This window comes from Oncorhynchus mykiss, chromosome 10 (assembly GCF_013265735.2).
Source record: "Oncorhynchus mykiss isolate Arlee chromosome 10, USDA_OmykA_1.1, whole genome shotgun sequence".
Lineage (NCBI taxonomy): Eukaryota > Metazoa > Chordata > Actinopteri > Salmoniformes > Salmonidae > Oncorhynchus > Oncorhynchus mykiss.
The window spans coordinates 80,765,620-80,791,808 of record NC_048574.1 but is presented as its reverse complement, the minus strand read 5'-3'; the positions used below and the strand labels follow the sequence as shown (position 1 = coordinate 80,791,808).

Genomic DNA, 26,189 nt, shown 5'->3' with positions numbered 1-26,189 from the left:
TCTAACACACACAGAGACCTCTCTAACACACAGAATCCTCTCTAACAGACAGAATCCTCTCTAACACACAGATACCTCTCTAACACACACAGAGACCTCTCTAACACACAGAATCCTCTCTAACACAAACATAGACCTCTCTAACACAGCGACCTCTCTAACACACACAGATACTTCTCTAAGACACATAATCCTCTCTAACACACATAATCCTCTCTAACACACACAGAGACCTCTCTAATACACACAGAGACCTCTAACACACACATAGCACTCTCTAACACACAGAGAGACGTCTCTAACACACACAGAGACCTCTCTAACACACACAGAGATCTCTCTAACACACAGAGACCTCTAACACACAGATAACTCTAACACACACAGAGACCACTCTAATACACACAGAGACCTCTAACACACACATAGACCTCTCTAACACACAGATACCTCTCTAACAAACACATAGACCTCTCTAACACACAGATACCTCTCTAACAAACACAGAGACCTCTCTAACACACACAGATAACTCTCTAACACACAGAGAGAACTCTAACACACAGAGAGACCTCTCTAACACACACACACACACACACAGGGCACACACAGGGCACACACACACACACACACACACACACACATAGACACACACACACAGGGCACACACAGGGCACACACACCAGACTTAATCCCCTGTCCGGGTGAACTGTGAGAGAGGGACAAACAGATCCCTGTATCCATCTCACCACCTGGCTTATTCATTTAGCTAATGTACTAGCCTACAGCACACACACACACACACACACACACACACACACACACACACACACACACACACAGGTGATCTCTGATCCTTTGACCGAGCAGATCACATGGCAGGCTGACTTGACCGAGCAGCACGATATGTCCACCTACCACCGGCAGGCGGAGAGAGAGATTACGGTAACAACCCTTCTTGGTACCAGGTAGAACCCCTCTTTGCTTTGAAAAAAGGGTTCTACCTGGAACCAAAAAGGGGTTCCTCAAAAGAGGTTCTCCTATGGGGACAGCAGAAACCTTTAGGGGTGTTAAGAGTGTACCACACACACACACGCACACACACACACACACACACACACACACACACACACACACACACACACACACACACACACACACATCAACTAGCGGCGTCCGGGGTTAGGGAGGGTTTGGTCGATAGGGATATCCTTGTCTCATCGCGCACCAGCGACTCCTGTGGCGGGCCCGGGCGCAGTGCGCGCTAACCAAGGTCGCCAGGTGTACGGTGTTTCATCCAACACATTGGTGCGGCTGGGTTGGATGTGCGTTGTGTCAGGAAGCAGTGCGGCTTGGTTGGGTTGTGTTTAGGAGGACGCATTTCTCTCTGCCGAGTCCGTACGGGAGTTGTAGCGATGAGCCAAGACTGTAACTACCAATTGGATACCATTAAACTAGGGAGTAGAAAGGGGGCAAAAAAAAAGCTATGTAGTTTGACACACGATAATGAAAGTTTGATGTTTTCTGATTGACTGATGAAACAGAGGCTATATGGGTCCCAATCAGCACCCTATTCCCTATATAGTGCACTACTTTAGACCAGAGCCCTATGGCACCCTATTCCCTATATAGTGCACTACATAAGAGAGGAAGAGGGACAAATAAAAGACTGTAAGAGAGGAAGAGGGACAAATAAAAGACTGTAAGAGAGGAAGAGGGACAAATAAAAGACTGTAAGAGAGGAAGAGGGACAAATAAAAGACTGTAAGAGAGGAAGAGGGGCAAATAAAAGACTGTAAGAGAGGAAGAGAGACAAATAAAAGACTGTAAGAGAGGAAGAGAGACAAATAAAAGACTGTAAGAGAGGAAGAGGGACAAATAAAAGACTGTAAGAGAGGAAGAGAGACAAATAAAAGACTGTAAGAGAGGAAGAGGGACAAATAAAAGACTGTAAGAGAGGAAGAGGGACAAATAAAAGACTGTAAGAGAGGAAGAGGGACAAATAAAAGACTGTAAGAGAGGAAGAGGGACAAATAAAAGACTGTAAGAGAGGAAGAGGGACAAATAAAAGACTGTAAGAGAGGAAGAGAGACAAATAAAAGACTGTAAGAGAGGAAGAGGGACAAATAAAAGACTGTAAGAGAGGAAGAGGGACAAATAAAAGACTGTAAGAGAGGAAGAGGGACAAATAAAAGACTGTAAGAGAGGAAGAGGGACAAATAAAAGACTGTAAGAGAGGAAGAGAGACAAATAAAAGACTGTAAGAGAGGAAGAGGGGAAGAGGGACAAATAAAAGACTGTAAGAGAGGAAGAGAGACAAATAAAAGACTGTAAGAGAGGAAGAGGGACAAATAAAAGACTGTAAGAGGGGAAGATGGACAAATAAAAGACTGTAAGAGAGGAAGAGAGACAAATAAAAGACTGTAAGAGAGGAAGAGGGACAAATAAAAGACTGTAAGAGAGGAAGAGAGACAAATAAAAGACTGTAAGAGAGGAAGAGGGACAAATAAAAGACTGTAAGAGAGGAAGAGAGACAAATAAAAGACTGTAAGAGAGGAAGAGGGACAAATAAAAGACTGTAAGAGGGGAAGAGAGACAAATAAAAGACTGTAAGAGAGGAAGAGGGACAAATAAAAGACTGTAAGAGGGGAAGAGAGACAAATAAAAGACTGTAAGAGAGGAAGAGAGACAAATAAAAGACTGTAAGAGAGGAAGAGGGACAAATAAAAGACTGTAAGAGAGGAAGAGAGACAAATAAAAGACTGTAAGAGAGGAAGAGGGACAAATAAAAGACTGTAAGAGGGGAAGAGAGACAAATAAAAGACTGTAAGAGAGGAAGAGAGACAAATAAAAGACTGTAAGAGAGGAAGAGGGACAAATAAAAGACTGTAAGAGAGGAAGAGGGGCAAATAAAAGACTGTAAGAGAGGAAGAGAGACAAATAAAAGACTGTAAGAGAGGAAGAGGGACAAATAAAAGACTAAGAGGGGAAGAGGGGCAAATAAAAGACTGTAAGAGAGGAAGAGAGACAAATAAAAGACTGTAAGAGGGGAAGATGGACAAATAAAAGACTGTAAGAGAGGAAGAGAGACAAATAAAAGACTGTAAGAGAGGAAGAGGGACAAATAAAAGACTGTAAGAGAGGAAGAGGGACAAATAAAAGACTGTAAGAGGGGAAGAGGGACAAATAAAATACGCTAAGAGGGGAAGAGGGACAAATAAAAGACTGTAAGAGAGGAAGAGGGACAAATAAAAATATGTGGATTAAAGAGCATTATTACATCAATATTACTCTCCCAGGATTACCAAGAGGGAGGATTACGACAGAGAGGAGAGTTGGGCCTTTTATTAAAGGGATAGAGGTTGAAGGGGGACATACACACAGAGACAGGGGAACACACACACATACAGAGAGACAGGGGAACACACACACACACAGAGAGACAGGGGAACACACACACACACAGAGACAGGGGAACACACACACACACACAGAGAGACAGGGGAACACACACACACACAGAGACAGGGGAACACACACACACACACAGAGAGACAGGGGAACACACACACACACAGAGACAGGGGAACACACACACACACACAGAGAGACAGGGGAACACACACACACACAGAGACAGGGGAACACACACACACACAGAGAGACAGGGGAACACACACACACACAGAGACAGGGGAACACACACACACACACAGAGACAGGGGAACACACACACACAGAGAGAGACAGGGGAACACACACACACACAGAGACAGGGGAACACACACACACACAGAGACAGGGGAACACACACACACACAGAGAGACAGGGGAACACACACACACACAGAGACAGGGGAACACACACACACACAGAGACAGGGGAACACACACACACACAGAGACAGGGGAACACACACACACACACAGAGAGACAGGGGAACACACACACACACAGAGACAGGGGAACACACACACACACAGAGAGACAGGGGAACACACACACACACAGAGACAGGGGAACACACACACACACACAGAGACAGGGGAACACACACACACAGAGAGAGACAGGGGAACACACACACACACAGAGACAGGGGAACACACACACACACAGAGACAGGGGAACACACACACACACAGAGAGACAGGGGAACACACACACACACAGAGACAGGGGAACACACACACACACAGAGACAGGGGAACACACACACACACAGAGACAGGGGAACACACACACACACACAGAGAGACAGGGGAACACACACACACACAGAGACAGGGGAACACACACACACACACAGAGACAGGGGAACACACACACACACAGAGAGACAGGGGAACACACACACACACAGAGACAGGGGAACACACACACACACACAGAGACAGGGGAACACACACACACACAGAGACAGGGGAACACACACACACACAGAGACAGGGGAACACACACACACACAGAGACAGGGGAACACACACACACAGAGAGACAGGGGAACACACACACACACACAGAGAGACAGGGGAGCACACACACACAGAGAGACAGGGGAACACACACACACACACAGAGAGACAGGGGAGCACACACACACAGAGAGACAGGGGAACACACACACACACACACAGAGAGACAGGGGAACACACACACACACACACACAGAGCGACAGGGGAACACACACACACACACAGAGAGACAGGGGAACACACACACACACACACACACAGAGAGAGACAGGGGAACACACACACACACAGAGACAGGGGAACACACACACATACACACACAGAGAGACAGGGGAACACACACACACACACACACACAGAGACAGGGGAACACACACACACACACAGAGACAGGGGAACACACACACATACACACACAGAGAGACAGGGGAACACACACACACACACACACAGAGACAGGGGAACACACACACACACACACACAGAGAGACAGGGGAACACACACACACACACACACAGAGAGACAGGGGAACACACACACACACACACACAGAGACAGGGGAACACACACACACACACACACAGAGACAGGGGAACACACACACACACACACACAGAGACAGGGGAACACACACACACACACACACAGAGACAGGGGAACACACACACACACACACACAGAGACAGGGGAACACACACACACACACACACAGAGACAGGGGAAAACACACACACACACACACAGAGACAGGGGAACACACACACAGAGAGACAGGGGAACACACACACACAGACACACAGAGACAGGGGAACACACACACACACACTCACACAGAGACAGGGGAACACACACACACACACACACACAGAGACAGGGGAACACACACACACACACACACAGAGAGACAGGGGAACACACACACACACACACACAGACAGGGGAACACACACACACACACACACAGAGAGACAGGGGAACACACACACACACACACACAGACAGGGGAACACACACACACACACTCAGAGACAGGGGAACACACACACACAGAGAGACAGGGGAACACACACACACAGACACACAGAGACAGGGGAACACACACACACACACTCACACACACAGAGACAGGGGAACACACACACACACACACAGTCTCTCTCTGTCTCTCTCTCTCTCTTTGTCTCTCTCCACCTGAAGTCTTGATCATGTGTCTGGTAATGGTTACATGGCACCTTGTTCCCTACATAGTGACCTATAGGCACATGTCTAAAGTAGGGCACTACATAGGGAATAGGTTGCCATAGGCCCTTGTCAAAAGTAGGGCACTACGTAGGGAACAGGGTGACATAGGCCTGGTTAAAAGTAGGGCACTGCGTTTGGGACTATGTCTGTAGTAATTGTGTCCTGAATCCCATGATCAGGGATTGGTGTTTGAAATAAACAACATTCACATGGCCTTTAGATTGGACAGCAGCCACACACACATTCGTTGAGGACTACTCTGTCACTAATATCAATGATAAAAGAGACAGGTGACGGAGGCATGGACGGAGAGTTACTGTACATGGACCAGAGGTAGTTCATATATACCATTCATTAGACGTGTTATAGAGACCAGAGGTAGTTAATATAGACCAGTCATTAGATGTGTTATATAGACCAGAGGTAGTTCATATATACCAGTCATTAGATGTGTTATATAGACCAGAGGTAGTTCATATATACCAGTCATTAGACGTGTTATAGAGACCAGAGGTAGTTCATATATACCAGTCATTAGATGTGTTATATAGACCAGAGGTAGTTCATATAGACCAGTCATTAGACATGTTACATGGACCAGAGGTAGTTCATATAGACCAGAGGTAGTTCATATATACCAGTCATTAGATGTGTTATATAGACCAGAGGTAGTTCATATATACCAGCCATTAGATGTGTTATATAGACCAGAGGTAGTTCATATATACCAGCCATTAGATGTGTTATGTAGACCAGAGGTAGTTCATATAGACCAGTCATTAGATGTGTTACATGGACCAGAGGTAGTTAATATAGACCAGCCATTAGATGTGTTATGTAGGCCAGAGGTAGTTCATATATACCAGAGGTAGTTCATATAGACCAGTCATTAGATGTGTTATGTAGACCAGAGGTAGTTCATATAGACCAGTCATTAGACGGTGTTACATGGACTAGAGGTAGTTAATATATACCAGTCATTAGACGTGTTACATGGACCAGAGGTAGTTCATATAGACCAGTCATTAGACAGTGTTACATGGACTAGAGGTAGTTAATATATACCAGTCATTAGACGTGTTACATGGACCAGAGGTAGTTCATATAGACCAGTCATTAGACGTGTTACATGGACCAGAGGTAGCTCATATAGACCAGTCATTAGACGTGTTACATGGACCAGAGGTAGCTCATATAGACCAGTCATTAGACGTGTTACATGGACCAGAGGTAGTTCATATAGACCAGTCATTAGACGTGTTATATAGACCAGAGGTAGATCATATAGACCAGTCATTAGACGTGTTATATAGACCAGAGGTAGATCATATAGACCAGTCATTAGACGTGTTATATAGACCAGAGGTAGATCATATAGACCAGTCATTAGACGTGTTATATAGACCAGAGGTAGATCATATAGACCAGTCATTAGACGTGTTATATAGACCAGAGGTAGATCATATAGACCAGTCATTAGACGTGTTATATAGACCAGAGGTAGATCATATAGACCAGTCATTAGACGTGTTATATAGACCAGAGGTAGATCATATAGACCAGTCATTAGACGTGTTACATGGACCAGAGGTAGATCATATAGACCAGTCATTAGACGTGTTATATAGACCAGAGGTAGATCATATAGACCAGTCATTAGACGTGTTATATAGACCAGAGGTAGATCATATAGACCAGTCATTAGACGTGTTACATGGACCAGAGGTAGATCATATAGACCAGTCATTAGACGTGTTATATAGACCAGAGGTAGATCATATAGACCAGTCATTAGACGTGTTATATAGACCAGAGGTAGATCATATAGACCAGTCATTAGACGTGTTATATAGACCAGAGGTAGATCATATAGACCAGTCATTAGACGTGTTACATGGACCAGAGGTAGATCATATAGACCAGTCATTAGACGTGTTATATAGACCAGAGGTAGATCATATAGACCAGTCATTAGACGTGTTATATAGACCAGAGGTAGATCATATAATCAAATCAAATCAAATCAAATTTTATTTGTCACATACACATGGTTAGCAGATGTTAATGCGAGTGTAGCGAAATGCTTGTGCTTCTAGTTCCGACAATGCAGTAATAACAAGTAATCTAACTAACAATTCCAAAACTACTGTCTTGTACACAGTGTAAGGGGATAAAGAATATGTACATAAGGATATATGAATGAGTGATGGTACAGAGCAGCATAGGCAAGATACAGTAGATGGTATCGGGTACAGTATGTACAAATGAGATGAGTATGTAAACAAAGTGGCATAGTATAGTATAAAGTGGCTAGTGATACATGTATTACATAAGGATACCGTCGATGATATAGAGTACAGTATATACGTATGCATATGAGATGAATAATGTAGGGTAAGTAACATTTATATAAGGTAGCATTGTTTAAAGTGGCTAGTGATATATTTACATCATTTCCCATCAATTCCCATTATTAAAGTGGCTGGAGTTGAGTCAGTGTCAGTGTGTTGGCAGCAGCCACTCAGTGTTAGTGGTGGCTGTTTAACAGTCTGATGGCCTTGAGATAGAAGCTGTTTTTCAGTCTCTCGGTCCCAGCTTTGATGCACCTGTACTGACCTCGCCTTCTGGATGTTAGCGGGGTGAACAGGCAGTGGCTCGGGTGGTTGATGTCCTTGATGATCTTTATGGCCTTCCTGTGACATCGGGTGGTGTAGGTGTCCTGGAGGGCAGGTAGTTTGCCCCCGGTGATGCGTTGTGCAGACCTCACTACCCTCTGGAGAGCCTTACGGTTGAGGGCGGTGCAGTTGCCATACCAGGCGGTGATACAGCCCGCCAGGATGCTCTCGATTGTGCATCTGTAGAAGTTTGTGAGTGCTTTTGGTGACAAGCCGAATTTCTTCAGCCTCCTGAGGTTGAAGAGGCGCTGCTGCGCCTTCTTCACGATGCTGTCTGTGTGAGTGGACCAATTCAGTTTGTCTGTGATGTGTATGCCGAGGAACTTAAAACTTGCTACCCTCTCCACTACTGTTCCATCGATGTGGATAGGGGGGTGTTCCCTCTGCTGTTTCCTGAAGTCCACAATCATCTCCTTAGTTTTGTTGACGTTGAGTGTGAGGTTGTTTTCCTGACACCACACTCCGAGGGCCCTCACCTCCTCCCTGTAGGCCGTCTCATCGTTGTTGGTAATCAAGCCTACCACTGTTGTGTCGTCCGCAAACTTGATGATTGAGTTGGAGGCGTGCGTGGCCACGCAGTCGTGGGTGAACAGGGAGTACAGGAGAGGGCTCAGAACGCAACCTTGTGGGGCCCCAGTGTTGAGGATCAGCGGGGAGGAGATGTTGTTGCCTACCCTCACCACCTGGGGGCGGCCCGTCAGGAAGTCCAGTACCCAGTTGCACAGGGCGGGGTCGAGACCCAGGGTCTCGAGCTTGATGACGAGCTTGGAGGGTACTATGGTGTTGAATGCCGAGCTGTAGTCGATGAACAGCATTCTCACATAGGTATTCCTCTTGTCCAGATGGGTTAGGGCAGTGTGCAGTGTGGTTGAGATTGCATCGTCTGTATATAGACCAGTCATTAGACGTGTTATATAGACCAGAGGTAGATCATATATACCAGAGGTAGTTCATATAGATCAGTCATTAGATGTGTTATGTAGACCAGAGGTAGTTCATATAGACCAGTCATTAGATGTGTTACATGGACCAGAGGTAGTTCATATAGACCAGTCATTAGACGTGTTATATAGACCAGAGGTAGATCATATATCCCAGTGGACCCTAACTACGCATTTCACTTAGTCTACAACTTACGAAGCATGTGACTAATACCATTTGATTTGATTTGATTTTCTTAAACAATATCATTTTTATAAACGCCTCATCAGTTTAGTTGTCGTCAGAACACACAACGTGCCCTTGTTTTTCGTCCATCGTTTTGTCCACCTAATTGTAAATAAACACGATAAAGCCTCAAAACACGGTTACAACTATCATTCTGATCTCCACGGACGCTCAGTCCTCGCATCCATCCGTACCTCCGTCTATACGTTTGAGAGTGTTGACGTTTTCTCCAGACCCATCGCTCAGCTGTTAACCAATCAAAACAAAGTGTTTGGGTGGAACGACCTTGTTTCCTGAATCCCAGATTGCCCCCTTGAATGGTATTTACAGCAGGTCACCTGACGCCCCACCGAACAGATACGAAGGGCAGGCCTCTCCTGTTACACTGACCGGGAGGGGAGGGTGTGTGTCTGTTGGGGAGGGTGGGGAGGGTATGTGTCTGTTGGGGAGGAGGGTGTGTGTCTGTTGGGGAGGAGGGTGTGTGTCTGTTGGGGAGGGGGTGTGTGTCTGGTGGGGGGGGGGGCTGGGTGTGAGCAAGCGTATTTGTGTGTGTTGGAGGAGATACAGGTTTGTGTGTGTGTGTGTGTGTGTGTGTGTATGTGTGTGTGTGTGTGTGTGTGTGTGTGTGTGTGTGTGTGTGTGTATGATTTTGTGCTGTGTAGGTTTATGTTTATGCGTGTGTCGTTGGATCAGTTTACCTTCCTCAAATCCTAATCTTAACCACTAGGGGAGAAAAAAAACCCAAAACAACAGACCTCAGATCAGTTACTAGGGAAACCAGATAATACTGAATCCATACGAGACTCTATAGTGGTTACAGTAGGCTGCTGGACCGGAGGCTACACTTAGCTTCAGACCTCAGATCAGTTACTAGGGAAACCAGATAATACTGAATCCATACGAGACTCTATAGTGGTTACAGTAGGCTGCTGGACCGGAGGCTACACTTAGCTTCAGCCAATAGGCTTAGCTTCAGACCTCAGATCAGTTACTAGGGAAACCAGATAATACTGAATCCATACGAGACTCTATAGTGGTTACAGTAGGCTGCTGGACCAGAGGCTACACTTAGCTTCAGACCTCAGATCAGTTACTAGGGAAACCAGATAATACTCTGTGAATCCATACGAGACTCTATAGTGGTTACAGTAGGCTGCTGGACCAGAGGCTACACTTAGCTTCAGCCAATAGGCTTAGCTTCAGACCTCAGATCAGTTACTAGGGAAACCAGATAATACTGAATCCATACGAGACTCTATAGTGGTTACAGTAGGCTGCTGGACCAGAGGCTACATTTAGCTTCAGACCTCAGATCAGTTACTAGGGAAACCAGATAATACTGAATCCATACGAGACTCTATAGTGGTTACAGTAGGCTGCTGGACCAGAGGCTACATTTAGCTTCAGCCAATAGGCTTAGCTTCAGACCTCAGATCAGTTACTAGGGAAACCAGATAATACTGAATCCATACGAGACTCTATAGTGGTTACAGTAGGCTGCTGGACCGGAGGCTACACTTAGCTTCAGCCAATAGGCTTAGCTTCAGACCTCAGATCAGTTACTAGGGAAACCAGATAATACTGAATCCATACGAGACTCTATAGTGGTTACAGTAGGCTGCTGGACCGGAGGCTACACTTAGCTTCAGCCAATAGGCTTAGCTTCAGACCTCAGATCAGTTACTAGGGAAACCAGATAATACTGAATCCATACGAGACTCTATAGTGGTTACAGTAGGCTGCTGGACCGGAGGCTACACTTAGCTTCAGCCAATAGGCTTAGCTTCAGACCTCAGATCAGTTACTAGGGAAACCAGATCATACTCTGTGAATCCATATGAGACTCTATAGTGGTTACAGTAGGCTGCTGGACCGGAGGCTACACTTAGCTTCAGCCAATAGGCTTAGCTTCAGACCTCAGATCAGTTACTAGGGAAACCAGATCATACTCTGTGAATCCATACGAGACTCTATAGTGGTTACAGTAGGCTGCTGGACCGGAGGCTACACTTAGCTTCAGCCAATAGGCTTAGCTTCAGACCTCAGATCAGTTACTAGGGAAACCAGATCATACTCTGTGAATCCATACGAGACTCTATAGTGGTTACAGTAGGCTGCTGGACCAGAGGCTACATTTAGCTTCAGACCTCAGATCAGTTACTAGGGAAACCAGATAATACTGAATCCATACGAGACTCTATAGTGGTTACAGTAGGCTGCTGGACCAGAGGCTACATTTAGCTTCAGCCAATAGGCTTAGCTTCAGACCTCAGATCAGTTACTAGGGAAACCAGATAATACTGAATCCATACGAGACTCTATAGTGGTTACAGTAGGCTGCTGGACCGGAGGCTACACTTAGCTTCAGCCAATAGGCTTAGCTTCAGACCTCAGATCAGTTACTAGGGAAACCAGATAATACTGAATCCATACGAGACTCTATAGTGGTTACAGTAGGCTGCTGGACCAGAGGCTACACTTAGCTTCAGCCAATAGGCTTAGCTTCAGACCTCAGATCAGTTACTAGGGAAACCAGATAATACTGAATCCATACGAGACTCTATAGTGGTTACAGTAGGCTGCTGGACCAGAGGCTACACTTAGCTTCAGACCTCAGATCAGTTACTAGGGAAACCAGATAATACTGAATCCATACGAGACTCTATAGTGGTTACAGTAGGCTGCTGGACCGGAGGCTACACTTAGCTTCAGACCTCAGATCAGTTACTAGGGAAACCAGATAATACTGAATCCATACGAGACTCTATAGTGGTTACAGTAGGCTGCTGGACCGGAGGCTACACTTAGCTTCAGACCTCAGATCAGTTACTAGGGAAACCAGATAATACTGAATCCATACGAGACTCTATAGTGGTTACAGTAGGCTGCTGGACCAGAGGCTACACTTAGCTTCAGACCTCAGATCAGTTACTAGGGAAACCAGATAATACTGAATCCATACGAGACTCTATAGTGGTTACAGTAGGCTGCTGGACCAGAGGCTACACTTAGCTTCAGACCTCAGATCAGTTACTAGGGAAACCAGATAATACTCTGTGAATCCATACGAGACTCTATAGTGGATACAGTAGGCTGCTGGACCGGAGGCTACATTTAGCTTCAGCCAATAGGCTTAGCTTCAGACCTCAGATCAGTTACTAGGGAAACCAGATAATACTGAATCCATACGAGACTCTATAGTGGTTACAGTAGGCTGCTGGACCGGAGGCTACACTTAGCTTCAGCCAATAGGGTGTCACTTTCCATAGCTTCAGCCAATAGGGTGTCACTTTCCATAGCTTCAGCCAATAGGGTGTCAGAGTATAAATATTAGCTGTCAAGCTGTCAGGGAGTCACAAAAGGCCGACTACAAGGAGCATACAGACACACACACACACACACACACACACACACACACACACACACACACACTCTTTAAATCCCTTATGCTCCTTCATTACACCTTGTGACTACTATACATCACTACAGAGACAGGTTGGAGGGACAGATGGACAGGGGGTGTTGTTTAAACCCCCTACACTCTCTCCTCGACCCTCTCCTCTCCTCCGCCCTCCTCTCCTCTCCTCCCCCTCCTCTCCTCTCCTCTCCACTTACCTCCTCCTCTCCTCTCCTCTCCTCTCCACTTTCCTCCCCCTCTCCTCTCCACTTTCCTCCCCTCTCCTCCCCCTCTCCTCTCCTCTCCTCTCCTCTCCTCTCCTCTCCTCTCCTCTCCTCTCCTCTCCTCTCCTCTCCTCCCCCTCTCCTCTCCTCTCCTCTCCTCTGCTCTCCTCTCCTCTCCTCTCCCCCTCTCCTCTCCTCCCCTCTCCTCTCCTCTCCTCTCCTCTCCTCTCCTCTCCTCTCCTCTCCTCTCCTCTCTCCAGTCCTCACCCAAAATACCACTAATGAGAGGGGAGGAGGAGGAGGAGGGGGAGGAAGGGGGTGAGAACAGTTGTGAAGAGACTCAGACCCCAAATACAGCAGCTGAGAGAGAAGGGAGAGGTGGGAGGTTAGGGGGCATTCTAATGATGTCACAGTGACCCAGCAGAACATAGAGCTGGATATCTACTAATGATGTCACAGTGACCCAGCAGAACATAGAGCTGGATATCTACTAATGATGTCACAGTGACCCAGCAGAACATAGAGCTGGATATCTACTAATGATGTCACAGTGACCCAGCAGAACATAGAGCTGGATATCTACTAATGATGTCACAGTGACCCAGCAGAACACAGAGCTGGATATCTACTAATGATGTCACAGTGACCCAGCAGAACATAGAGCTGGATATCTACTAATGATGTCACAGTGACCCAGCAGAACATAGAGCTGGATATCTACTAATGATGTCACAGTGACCCAGCAGAACATAGAGCTGGATATCTACTAATGATGTCACAGTGACCCAGCAGAACATAGAGCTGGATATCTACTAATGATGTCACAGTGACCCAGCAGAACATAGAGCTGGATATCTACTAATGATGTCACAGTGACCCAGCAGAACACAGAGCTGGATATCTACTAGTGATGTCACAATGACCCAGCAGAACACAGAGCTGGATATCTACTAATGATGTCACAGTGACCCAGCAGAACATAGAGCTGGATATCTACTAATGATATCACAGTGACCCAGCAGAACATAGAGCTGGATATCTACTAATGACGTCACAGTGACCCAGCTGGATATCTCCTAATGATGTCACAGTGACCCAGCAGAACACAGAGCTGGATATCTACTAATGATGTCACAGTGACCCAGCAGAACACAGAGCTGGATATCTACTAATGATGTCACAGTGACCCAGCTGAATATAGAGCTGGATATCTACTAATGATGTCACAGTGACCCAGCTGGATATCTACTAATGATGTCACAGTGACCCAGCAGAACATAGAGCTGGACATCTACTAATGATGTCACAGTGACCCATCAGACCAAAGAGCTGGATATCTACTAATGATACTTATACACTACACTACACTACTACCCTATGGGCCGTGGTCTAAATCACTCTGTCCCCTATACACTACACTACACTACTACCCTATGGGCTGTGGTCTAAACCACCCTGTCCCCTATACACTACACTACTACCCTATGGCCTGTGGTCTAAATCACCCTGTCCCCTATACACTACACTACACTACTACCCTATGGCCTGTGGTCTAAACCACCCTGTCCCCTATACACTACACTACTACCCTATGGACTGTGGTCTAAACCACCCTGTCCCCTATACACTACATTACTATCCTATGGGCTGTGGTCTAACCCACCCTGTCCCCTATACACTACATTACTATCCTATGGGCTGTGGTCTAAACCACCCTGTCCCCTATACACTACACTACTACCCTATGGCCTGTGGTCTAAACCACCCTGTCCCCTATACACTACACTACTACCCTATGGTCTGTGGTCTAAACCACCCTGTCCCTTATACACTACACTACACTACTACCCTATGGGCTGTGGTCTAAACCACCCTGTCCCCTATACACTACACTACACTACTACCCTATGGGCTGTGGTCTAAACCACCCTGTCCCCTATACACTACACTACTACCCTATGAGCTGTGGTCTAAACCACCCTGTCCCCTACACACTACACTACTACCCTATGGGCTGTGGTCTAAACCACCCTGTTCCCTATACACTACACTACACTACTACCCTATGGCCTGTGGTCTAAATCACCCTGTCCCCTATACACTACACTACACTACTACCCTATGGCCTGTGGTCTAAACCACCCTGTCCCCTATACACTACACTACTACCCTATGGGCCGTGGTCTAAACCACCCTGTCCCCTATACACTACACTACACTACTACCCTATGGGCCGTGGTCTAAACCACCCTGTCCCCTATACACTACACTACACTACTACCCTATGGCCTGTGGTCTAAACCACCCTGTCCCCTATACACTACACTACTACCCTATGGGCTGTGGTCTAAACCACCCTGTCCCCTATACACTACACTACACTACTACCCTATGGGCTGTGGTCTAAACCACCCTGTCCCCTATACACTACACTACTACCCTATGGCCTGTGGTCTAAACCACCCTGTCCGCTATACACTACACTACTAACCTATGGGCCGTGGTCTAAATCACTCTGTCCCCTATACACTACACTACACTACTACCCTATGGCCTGTGGTCTAAACCACCCTGTCCCCTATACACTACACTACTACCCTATGGGCTGTGGTCTAAACCACCCTGTCCCCTATACACTACACTACTACCCTATGGACTGTGGTCTAAACCACCCTGTCCCCTATACACTACACTACTACCCTATGGGCTGTGGTCTAAATCACCCTGTTCCCTATACACTACACTACACTACTACCCTATGGCCTGTGGTCTAAATCACCCTGTTCCCTATACACTACACTACTACCCTATGGCCTGTTGTCTAAATCACCCTGCCCCCTATACACTACACTACTACCCTATGTGCTGTGGTCTAAACCACCCTGTCCCCTATACACTACACTACTACCCTATGGGCCGTGGTCTAAACCACCCTGTCCCCTATACACTACACTACTACCCTATGGGCTGTGGTCTAAACCACCCTGTCCCCTATACACTACACTACACTACTACCCTATGGGCTGTGGTCTAAACCACCCTGTCCCCTATACACTACACTACTACCCTATGGGCTGTGGTCTAAACCACCCTGTCCCCTATACACTACACTACACTACTACCCTATGGGCTGTGGTCTAAACCACCCTGTCCCCTATACACTACACTACTACCCTATGGGCCGTGGTCTAAACCACCCTGTTCCCTATACACTACACTACTACCCTATGGGCCGTGGTCTAAACCACCCTGTCCCCTATACACCACACTACACTACTACCCTATGGGCCGTGGTCTAAACCACCCTGTCCCCTATACACTACACTACTACCCTATGGGTTGTGGTCTAAACCACCCTGTCCCCTATACACTACACTACTACCCTATGGGCTGTGGTCTAAACCACCCTGTCCCCTATACACTACACTACTACCCTATGGGCTGTGGTCTAAACCACCCTGTCCCCTATACACTACACTACTACCCTATGGGCTGTGGTCTAAACCACCCTGTCCCCTATACACTACACTACTACCCTATGTGCTGTGGTCTAAACCACCCTGTCCCCTATAACACTAAACTACTACCCTATGGGCCGTGGTCTAAAACACCCTGTCCCCTATACACTAAACTACTACCCTATGAGCTGTGGTCTAAATCACCCTGTCCCATATACACTACACTACTACCCTATGGGCCGTGGTCTAAAACACCCTATCCCCTATACACTACACTACTACCCTATGGGCCGTGGTCTAAAACACCCTATCCCCTATACACTACACTACTACCCTATGGGCCGTGGTCTAAAACACCCTATCCCCTATACACTACACTACTACCCTATGGGCCGTGGTCTAAAACACCCTATCCCCTATACACTACACTACTACCCTATGGGCCGTGGTCTAAAACACCCTATCCCCTATACACTACACTACTACCCTATGGGCTGTGGTCTAAATCACCCTGTTCCGTTGTTTATTTATATTATATAAAACATATTAATAAACCTATGACTTATGACCTAACTGAATAACTCACGAAACAGACGCTGTGTGTGTGTGTGTGTGTGTGTGTGTGTGTGTGTGTGTGTGTGTGTGTGTGTGTGTGTGTGTGTGTGTGTGTTTGTGTGTGTATGTGTGTGTGTGTGTATGTGTGTGTGTGTGTGTGTGTGTGTGTGTGTGTTTGTGTGTGTATGTGTGTGTGTGTGTATGTGTGTGTGTGTGTGTGTGTGTGTGTGTGTGTGTGTGTGTGTTTAACTTACGACACAGAGGCTTTTAAAGACCAAATGACATGTGAGCTGAAATATTAAGTCTATTACATAACACAGGGACTGGACACACACACACACACACACACACACACACACACACACACACACACACACACACACACACACACACACACACACACACACACAGCGTCTGTTTCGTGAGTTATTCAGTTAGGTCATAAGTCAAAGGTTTATAGGTAGGTTTGACTACATAATTTAACTAACTCAACCTCCCTTCCTATTGGCTCCCCTCCGTATCCTGGGAAGTGTCCAGGTCACTACTGTTGACTAGCACCCATTCCCTATATAGTTATATACTGTTGACTAGCACCCATAGTTATATACTGTTGACTAGCATCCATTCCCTATATAGTTATATACTGTTGACTAGCACCCATAGTTATATACTGTTGACTAGCACCCATAGTTATATACTGTTGACTAGCACCCATAGTTATCTACTGTTGACTAGCACCCATTCCCTATATAGTTATATACTGTTGACTAGCACCCATTCCCTATATAGTTATATACTGTTGACTAGCTCCCATAGTTATATACTGTTGACTAGCACTCATAGTTATATACTGTTGACTAGCACCCATTCCCTATATAGTTATATACTGTTGACTAGCACCCATAGTTATATACTGTTGACTAGCACTCATAGTTATATACTGTTGACTAGCACCCATAGTTATCTACTGTTGACTAGCACCCATTCCCTATATAGTTATATACTGTTGACTAGCATCCATTCCCTATATAGTTATATACTGTTGACTAGCACCCATAGTTATATACTGTTGACTAGCACTCATAGTTATATACTGTTGACTAGCACCCATTCCCTATATAGTTATATACTGTTGACTAGCACCCATTCCCTATATAGTTATATACTGTTGACTAGCATCCATTCCCTATATAGTTATATACTGTTGACTAGCACCCATAGTTATATACTGTTGACTAGCACTCATAGTTATATACTGTTGACTAGCATCCATTCCCTATATAGTTATATACTGTTGACTAGCACCCATTGTTATCTACTGTTGACTATCACCCATTACCTATATAGTTATATACTGTTGACTAGCACCCATTCCCTATATAGTTATCTACTGTTGACTAGCACCCATTCCCTATATAGTTATATACTGTTGACTAGCACCCATTCCCTATATAGTTATATAATGTTGACTAGCACCCATAGTTATATACTGTTGACTAGCTCCCATTCCCTATATAGTTATATACTGTTGACTAGCACCCATTCCCTATATAGTTATATAATGTTGACTAGCACCCATAGTTATATACTGTTGACTAGCACCCATAGTTATATACTGTTGACTAGCACCCATTCCCTATATAGTTATATACTGTTGACTAGCACCCATTCCCTATATAGTTATATAATGTTGACTAGCACCCATAGTTATATACTGTTGACTAGCACCCATTCCCTATATAGTTATATACTGTTGACTAGCACCCATAGTTATATACTGTTGACTAGCACCCATAGTTATCTACTGTTGACTAGCACCCATTCCCTATATAGTTATATACTGTTGACTAGCACCCATTCCCTATATAGTTATATACTGTTGACTAGCATCCATAGTTATATACTGTTGACTAGCACCCATAGTTATATACTGTTGACTAGCACCCATTCCCCATATAGTTATATACTGTTGACTAGCACCCATAGTTATATACTGTTGACTAGGACCCATAGTTATATACTGTTGACTAGCACCCATTCCCTATATAGTTATATACTGATGACTCGCACCCATAGTTATATACTGTTGACTAGCATCCATTCCCTATATAGTTATATACTGTTGACTAGCACCCATTCCCTATATAGTTATATACTGTTGACTAGCACCCATAGTTATATACTGTTGACTAGCATCCATAGTTATATACTGTTGACTAGCACCCATTCCCTATATAGTTATATAATGTTGACTAGCATCCATTCCCTATATAGGTATATACTGTTGACTAGCATCCATTCCCTATATAGTTATATACTGTTGACTAGCACCCATAGTTATATACTGTTGACTAGCATCCATTCCCTATATAGTTATATACTGTTGACTAGCACCCATAGTTATATACTGTTGACTAGCACCCATTCCCTATATAGTTATATACTGTTGACTAGCACCCATTCCCTATATAGTTATATAATGTTGACTAGCACCCATAGTTATATACTGTTGACTAGCACCCATAGTTATATACTGTTGACTAGCACCCATTCCCTATATAGTTATATACTGTTGACTAGCACCCATTCCCTATATAGTTATATACTCTTGACTAGCTCCCATTCCCTATGTAGTTATATACTGTTGACTAGCACCCATTCCCTATATAGTTATATACTGTTGACTAGCACCCATTCCCTATATAGTTATATAATGTTGACTAGCACCCATAGTTATATACTGTTGACTAGCACTCATAGTTATATACTGTTGACTAGCACCCATAGTTATATACTGTTGACTAGCATCCATTCCCTATATAGTTATATACTGTTGACTAGCACCCATAGTTACATACTGTTGACTAGCACCCATAGTTATATACTGTTGACTAGCACCCATAACCTATATAGTTATATACTGTTGACTAGCACCCATTCCCTATATAGTTATATACTGTTGACTAGCACCCATTCCCCATATAGTTATCTACTGTTGACTAGCACCCATAGTTATCTACTGTTGACTAGTACCCATAGTTATCTACTGTTGACTAGCACCCATAGTTATCCACTGTTGACTAGCACCCATAGTTATCTACTGTTGACTAGCACCCATAGTTATCCACTGTTGACTAGCACCCATAGTTATCTACTGTTGACTAGCACCCATAGTTATCTACTGTTGACTATCACCCATTCCCTATATAGTTATATACTGTTGACTAACACCCATTCCCTATATAGTTATATACTGTTGACTAGCATCCATTCCCTATATAGTTATATACTGTTGACTAGCACCCATAGTTATATACTGTTGACTAGCACCCATAGTTATCTACTGTTGACTAGTACCCATAGTTATCTACTGTTGACTAGCACCCATAGTTATCCACTGTTGACTAGCACCCATAGTTATCTACTGTTGACTAGCACCCATAGTTATCCACTGTTGACTAGCACCCATAGTTATCTACTGTTGACTAGCACCCATAGTTATCTACTGTTGACTATCACCCATTCCCTATATAGTTATATACTGTTGACTAACACCCATTCCCTATATAGTTATATACTGTTGACTAGCATCCATTCCCTATATAGTTATATACTGTTGACTAGCACCCATTCCCTATATAGTTATATACTGTTGACTAGCACCCATAGTTATATACTGTTGACTAGCACCCATTCCCTATATAGTTATATACTGTTGACTAGCACCCATAGTTATATACTGTTGACTAGCATCCATTCCCTATATAGTTATATACTGTTGACTAGCACCCATTCCCTATATAGTTATATACTGTTGACTAGCACCCATTCCCTATATAGTTATATACTGTTGACTAGCACCCATTCCCTATATAGTTATATACTGTTGACTACCACCCATAGTTATATACTGTTGACTAGCACCCATTCCCTATATAGTTATATACTGTTGACTAGCACCCATAGTTATATACTGTTGACTAGCATCCATAGTTATATACTGTTGACTAGCACCCATTCCCCATATAGTTATATACTGTTGACTAGCACCCATAGTTATATACTGTTGACTAGCACCCATAGTTATATACTGTTGACTAGCACCCATTCCCTATATAGTTATATACTGATGACTAGCACCCATAGTTATATACTGTTGACTAGCATCCATTCCCTATATAGTTATATACTGTTGACTAGCACCCATTCCCTATATAGTTATATACTGTTGACTAGCACCCATAGTTATATACTGTTGACTAGCATCCATAGTTATATACTGTTGACTAGCACCCATTCCCTATATAGTTATATAATGTTGACTAGCATCCATTCCCTATATAGTTATATACTGTTGACTAGCATCCATTCCCTATATAGTTATATACTGTTGACTAGCACCCATAGTTATATACTGTTGACTAGCATCCATTCCCTATATAGTTATATACTGTTGACTAGCACCCATAGTTATATACTGTTGACTAGCACCCATTCCCTATATAGTTATATACTGTTGACTAGCACCCATTCCCTATATAGTTATATAATGTTGACTAGCACCCATAGTTATATACTGTTGACTAGCACCCATAGTTATATACTGTTGACTAGCACCCATTCCCTATATAGTTATATACTGTTGACTAGCACCCATTCCCTATATAGTTATATACTCTTGACTAGCTCCCATTCCCTATGTAGTTATATACTGTTGACTAGCACCCATTCCCTATATAGTTATATACTGTTGACTAGCACCCATAGTTATATACTGTTGACTAGCACCCATAGTTATATACTGTTGACTAGCACCCATTCCCTATGTAGTTATATACTGTTGACTAGCACCCATTCCCTATATAGTTATATACTGTTGACTAGCACCCATTCCCTATATAGTTATATAATGTTGACTAGCACCCATAGTTATATACTGTTGACTAGCACTCATAGTTATATACTGTTGACTAGCACCCATAGTTATATACTGTTGACTAGCATCCATTCCCTATATAGTTATATACTGTTGACTAGCACCCATAGTTACATACTGTTGACTAGCACCCATAGTTATATACTGTTGACTAGCACCCATTCCCTATATAGTTATATACTGTTGACTAGCACCCATTCCCTATATAGTTATATACTGTTGACTAGCACCCATAGTTATATACTGTTGACTAGCACCCATTCCCCATATAGTTATCTACTGTTGACTAGCACCCATAGTTATCTACTGTTGACTAGTACCCATAGTTATCTACTGTTGACTAGCACCCATAGTTATCCACTGTTGACTAGCACCCATAGTTATCTACTGTTGACTAGCACCCATAGTTATCCACTGTTGACTAGCACCCATAGTTATCTACTGTTGACTAGCACCCATAGTTATCTACTGTTGACTATCACCCATTCCCTATATAGTTATATACTGTTGACTAACACCCATTCCCTATATAGTTATATACTGTTGACTAGCATCCATTCCCTATATAGTTATATACTGTTGACTAGCACCCATTCCCTATATAGTTATATACTGTTGACTAGCACCCATTCCCTATATAGTTATATACTGTTGACTAGCACCCATAGTTATATACTGTTGACTAGCACCCACTCCCTATATAGTTATATACTGTTGACTAGCACCCATAGTTATATACTGTTGACTAGCATCCATTCCCTATATAGTTATATACTGTTGACTAGCACCCATTCCCTATATAGTTATATACTGTTGACTAGCACCCATAGTTATATACTGTTGACTAGCATCCATTCCCTATATAGTTATATACTGTTGACTAGCACCCATAGTTATATACTGTTGACTAGCACCCATTCCCTATGTAGTTATATACTGTTGACTAGCACCCATTCCCTATATAGTTATATACTGTTGACTAGCACCCATAGTTATATACTGTTGACTAGCACCCATAGTTATATACTGTTGACTAGCACCCATTCCCTATATAGTTATATACTGTTGACTAGCATCCATTCCCTATATAGTCATATACTGTTGACTAGCACCCATAGTTATATACTGTTGACTAGCACCCATTCCCTATATAGTTATCTACTGTTGACTAGCACCCATAGTTATCTACTGTTGACTAGCACCCATTCCCTATATAGTTATATACTGTTGACTAGCATCCATTCCCTATATAGTCATATACTGTTGACTAGCACCCATAGTTATATACTGTTGACTAGCACCCATTCCCTATATAGTTATATACTGTTGACTAGGGTTAATTCTCTTTACACTGAGTGGACAAACAAAACAACAGCATCCCAAACATTGCCCTGGGGCATCGTCTTTAGACCAGAAGAAAGAGTGCCTCCTACTGGCCCTCCAACACCACTTCCAGTAGCATCTGGTCTCCCATCCTGGGACCGACCCTGCCTAGCTTCAGAGGCCAGCCATCAGTGGGATTCAGGGTGGTCTCCCATCCAGGGACTGACCAGGACCAACCCTACTTAGCTTCAGAGGCCAGCCATCAGTGGGATACAGGGTGGTCTCCCATCCAGGGACTGACCAGGACCAACCCTACTTAGCTTCAGAGGCCAGCCATCAGTGGGATACAGGGTGGTCTCCCATCCAGGGACTGACCAGGACCAACCCTGCTTAGTTTCAGAGGCCAGCCATCAGTGGGATACAGGGTGGTCTCCCATCCAGGGACCGAGCAGGACCAACCCTACTTAGCTTCAGGGGCCAGCCATCAGTGGGATGCAGGGTGGTCCCCCATCCAGGGACCGAGCAGGACCCACCCTACTTAGCTTCAGGGGCCAGCCATCAGTGGGATGCAGGGTGGTCCCCCATCCAGGGACCGAGCAGGACCCACCCTACTTAGCTTCAGGGGCCAGCCATCAGTGGGATGCAGGGTGGTATGCTGTTGCTGACTAAAATGTTGTGTGTCTAGCCGTTCGTTGCCAGAGCAATCTCCAGCGGTTCTTACCTGGTTACAGGTACTGATGTCAACTCCGTCTTTCAGGAACTCCAGAACCTTGTCCAGGTTCCCAGCCCTCGCAGCACGCAGGAAACTAGTGTTACTGTCAGACTAGAGAGAGAGAGAGGGGTAGAGAGAGGGAGAGAGAGAGGAGAGAGGAGAGAGAGGGAGGGGAGTAGAGAGAGGGAGAGAGAGAGGAGAGAGGAGAGGGAGGGGGGTAGAGAGAGGAGAGAGGGAGGAGAGAGAGGGAGGGGGGTAGAGAGAGGGAGAGAGAGGGAGGGGGTAGAGAGAGGGAGATAGAGGTAGGGGGTAGAGAGAGAGGGAGATAGTGGGAGGGGGGTAGAGAGAGAGGGAGATAGAGAGAGGAGAGGGGGGGTAGAGAGAGGGAGATAGAGGGAGGGGGGTAGAGAGAGAGGGAGATAGAGGGAGGGGTGTAGAGAGAGAGATAGAGAGAGGGAGGGGGGTAGAGAGAGATAGAGAGAGGGAGGGGGGTAGAGAGAGATAGAGAGAGGGAGGGGGGTAGAGAGAAAGAGAGAGAGGAGAGGGAGAGAGGGGGTAGAGAGAGATAGAGAGAGGGAGGGGGGTAGAGAGAGAGATAGAGAGAGGAGAATAGACAGTAAGTATTATATATACATGTATACTGTAACTGTATAGATATATCTTATATACGTAACATCAGTATTTAATCTCTCCCTCTCTTCAGACCTCTCTATCTCTCCCTTCCTCTCTCTCTTCAGACATCTGTATCTCTCCCTTCCTCTCTTCAGACCTCTCTATCGCTCTCATAGCAGTAAATCAAGTTGACATTCTGGAACAGAACCCTGGTCGTTGTCCAGGTGATGTTCTAGGTCCAAGTCGCAACTCCCAGTACAATACAAATGTATATTTTTTATTTAATTTATTTAATTTATTTAACCTTTATTTAATGAGGCAAGTCAGTTAAGAACAAATTCTTATTTTCAATGACGGTCTAGGAACAGTGGGGTTAAACTGCCTGTTCAGGGGTAGAACGACAGATTTGTACCTTGTCAGCTCTGGGGTTTGAACTTGCAACCTTCCGGTTACTAGTCCAACACTCTAACCACTAGGCTATAGATATATATATATCTATCTGGAGGATGGAGGATGGGATGGGAGGAAGGAAGGAGGTAGAAGAGAGGGAGAGGGTGGGGTGTGGGTGGAGGATGGGATGGAAGGAAGGAGGTAGAGGAGATGGAGATATATATCTATATATACTACTAACTACATACTATAACTAAACTGTATATATATATACTACTAACTACATACTATAACTAAACTGTATATATATATATATATATCTATACTACTAACTACATACTATAACTAAACTGTATATATATATATATCTATATATATATATATATATATATATATATATACTACTAACTACATACTATAACTAAACTGTATATATATATATCTATACTACTAACTACATACTATAACTAAACTGTATATATCTATATATACTACTAACTACATACTATAACTAAACTATATATATCTATCTATACTACTAACTACATACTATAACTAAACTGTATATATCTATCTATACTACTAACTACACACTATAACTAAACTGTATATATCTATCTATACTACTAACTAAATACTATAACTAAACTGTATATATCTATATATACTACTAACTACATACTATAACTAAACTGTATATATCTATACTACTAACTACATACTATAACTAAACTGTATATATCTATCTATACTACTAACTAAATACTATAACTAAACTGTGTATATCTATACTACTAACTACATACTATAACTAAACTGTATATATCTATCTATACTACTAACTAAATACTATAACTAAACTGTATATATCTATACTACTAACTACATACTATAACTAAACTGTATATATCTATCTATACTACTAACTACATACTATAACTAAACTGTATATATCTATCTATACTACTAACTACATACTATAACTAAACTGTATATATCTATATATACTACTAGCTACAT

General features: G+C 43.9%; 1 protein-coding gene across 1 annotated transcript in view; it reads right to left on the bottom strand.

Moving 5' to 3' along the window:
* The window catches only part of LOC110515606 (ankyrin-2), a 199,104-nt gene that overhangs the window by 130,830 nt on the left and 42,085 nt on the right, over positions 1 to 26,189 (bottom strand). Inside the window, exon 2 of the mRNA XM_036934160.1 lies at positions 24,177 to 24,278. Coding sequence (XP_036790055.1) covers positions 24,177 to 24,278 — 102 coding nt within the window. The remainder of the gene's footprint in view (positions 1 to 24,176; positions 24,279 to 26,189) is intronic.